Below are 2,878 nucleotides of genomic sequence, written 5' to 3'. Positions count from 1 at the left end.
GCTTTAACATGTTAAACCAAAGATCATGAATACCCCTAATGTTACTCTTATTCCTACCGCTAACTTAGACTACATCTCGAATGTAGCCTTCGACTAGCTTGGCATCCTCACGCAAGACTAAAAGGATAGGAAACTGCACTCGATTCCGATTATCACAGCATCAAAACGGTATGAACTTCCAATTCAATTCAAAATATTGATCTACATTACTATAATAAGACCTAGCTTTCCTCTCGTATCCAATATTCTTCGTAAAATCCTCATTGCTCCTTTGTCACAAATAAAACCATCCATAAAGACCTAAATGTTTCATATGTAACCTTTCTAGCCCGAACCAGATATCAATCCTTCCATTTTAAACTTCCTAACCACCCATACCCATTAGTTTCTAACTACTTGCTTCCTCTTTCATTCCTGAAAATTCCCTGAAAAGAAGATGGCCTCGAGGCTTTCTAAGTAGAAATGTTTTTAGAGTGCTACCAATGGTTGATTTATCTACAAGCCTCTATAATACCATTATAACCTTACATCAAATTCACATGACATTTATGTAAATACAGTTGTAAACGTCATCTAAAAAAAAAAAAAAAAAAAGTTGAGGTATATAGGGACTCACTAAAAAAATGTAAAACCGTTATTTTAATCACTTATGTGAACAAGAATATAAGAGTCATAACTTTTTTAAAGACATAGTTCAAGAGTTGTCATAGGAAAAAAAAATATCTTTTATCAGTTTCATAGTTTAAGTACTTCAGAATTTGAACTACAAGTCAGAGGCACGCCTTTGGAGTCTTCCCAATAAATCCCGCTTTTTTGGCTTCACTCGTCATAGCAGCCTACCCCATATATTATAATCCTTTCTTCTAGGTTATTTCCAATGAAAAGGAATATCTTCAATTAAGAATCCCCATTGAAAATATAATCCTTAAAAAAAAATTAGTGCACAAACATCTAGGGGAGACCCAAAGCTCAACTCCGTATTTCCATATTGGTCTTATTATAGTCATATAGATCAGTCTTTTGTAATGAATTGGAAGTTTAGACTGTTTAAGTAGTAAGTGTTGTAATAGTCGAAATTGACGTGCAGTTTCCTGTCTTAAGTTATTTCAAGTTAGTCGTTTACCAAGAATTCAAGGATACCGTCGGATAGGTTTACGACGAAGGGTAAAAAGGTGATTTATTGGGATTTAATTTCCCAATTTTGACACCATTATTCGAGGGTTGTGTTATGGGTTCAGACAGCTTGAGATGGCAATTAAAGAATTATTAACTGTGAGCAAGTGACTATTTGGAAATTTCAAATAATTTTATTTAATTAAAATTTGCTGTAAGTGATATAATGACATGACACAAACATGTGGAGAATCTACCCATTGATAGAAATCCAATAACATTTCTAGCGGAGATCTCGAGATCATCTTCTTTTTTGATGCCTAGGAAGATTATTAGATGATGAAGGATAGAAAGCCGGGTTAGAAATAAGCGGGTCTGGGTGGTTATAAAGTTTATCCCGGAAGGAGTGGTATCTGATTCTGGCCAAATCGGCAACATACGGAAAATTGAGGTCCTGATAGGACGACAAAATTTGTGACAAAGTAAGGGGCATTAAGGATTTTACAAAGGGTTTGTATTGTAAGAATTGGACACGAAAGAAATTCATGGTTTAATGGAGCCCTAAGACTCAACTCAGTATGCTCAGACAGGTTATATTATAGTGATGTAAATCAATCATATGAAATTCATGAATGAAATGTTGTCCATGCGATACTTAATAAAGTTTAATAATAATAATTTTTTTTTTTTTTTATAGGTTTCGTGCAAGATATTGATGCTTATGATGTAGCTGTTGTATGTTGGGAGCTGGGAGCAGGAAGGAAAATAAAAGAAGATAAAATAGACTTTCATGTTGGATGTAAGATTTTATTAAAACCAGGGGACAGAATCGAAAATGGACAACCATGGGCTATATTACATCACAACACAACATTGTCTCATGATCTCGAGAAGAAATTGATTTCAGCAATTAAAATATCAGCGGAAAAACCGAAATGTGATAATATTATAATTAAAAATATTTTTGATGGTTAAAAATATATATGCATTAATAATAAATATAAACATGTTACATTTTTATGATTAAACAATTATAAATATACCCCTTTCCTATAAGTTTGCTGTTAAGGTATTAGTACAAGAGCCTTATGGAGAAAGATCAGTTATTTCACCCAATTTTGTTATTGCTTTAATGAAAACTACATATAATTAGTTTTCTGCCTAGTATAGTCAGGGGAATACAAAGTGGTGGCTGTTTCAAAATGTTAAAAAAATTTAATTTTTCATTCATCTTTGAAACTACCTGCAACACTAGAAAATCTAATAGGGTATCATTTAAGTAAAGTGAATTTGCTAATTGAGCCCTAATAGAGCTATTTATGTCCAATAGTCTCCGAGATACAGTTCTTTAAAAAGAAAACTGAAAAACAGTAGTTCGTAAATTTATTGTGGGAAATCTTTATCTTTGGAATCATAAGACGTACAGACTTCTTTGGCATTGAAATTGTTGAAGCAACTTCAGCAACTTCCATACAACTGTGACTACACCTCCATGTTAGATAACCTTCCTTTACTGTTTAAATTGCTGCATTCCATGTGTGTCAATCATACCAGATTTTTTTTTGCAAGTTTCGTTTAGTTAACAGTTATTTACTCTTTCCCTCATCACAAATTAAAACCATAAAGTAAATAAATAAAGTAAATATAAATAAAGCGAATGTGCTATAAAGTAATTATGAGAGATAGTTGACCGTGGATGATGAATGAGGAGAAGATGGTTGGGGGTGCGGTCAATGAAAAACACAAATAAGTACGATTAACTTAT

General features: G+C 32.8%; 1 protein-coding gene across 1 annotated transcript in view; it reads left to right on the top strand.

Annotated features, from left to right (window-relative positions):
• The window catches only part of LOC106681106 (pyrimidine-nucleoside phosphorylase), a 23,536-nt gene extending 21,403 nt beyond the window's left edge, over positions 1 to 2,133 (top strand). Inside the window, exon 8 of the mRNA XM_014421265.2 lies at positions 1,811 to 2,133. Coding sequence (XP_014276751.1) covers positions 1,811 to 2,088 — 278 coding nt within the window. The 3' untranslated portion in view covers positions 2,089 to 2,133. The remainder of the gene's footprint in view (positions 1 to 1,810) is intronic.
• The last annotated feature ends 745 nt before the right edge of the window (positions 2,134 to 2,878 follow it).

This window comes from Halyomorpha halys, unplaced genomic scaffold (genome assembly GCF_000696795.3).
Source record: "Halyomorpha halys isolate HHAL.00 unplaced genomic scaffold, Hhal_1.1 Scaffold309.1, whole genome shotgun sequence".
NCBI classification, from domain to species: domain Eukaryota; kingdom Metazoa; phylum Arthropoda; class Insecta; order Hemiptera; family Pentatomidae; genus Halyomorpha; species Halyomorpha halys.
Note: the sequence above shows the minus strand (reverse complement) of the source record. Positions and strands in the feature narration are given on the sequence as shown.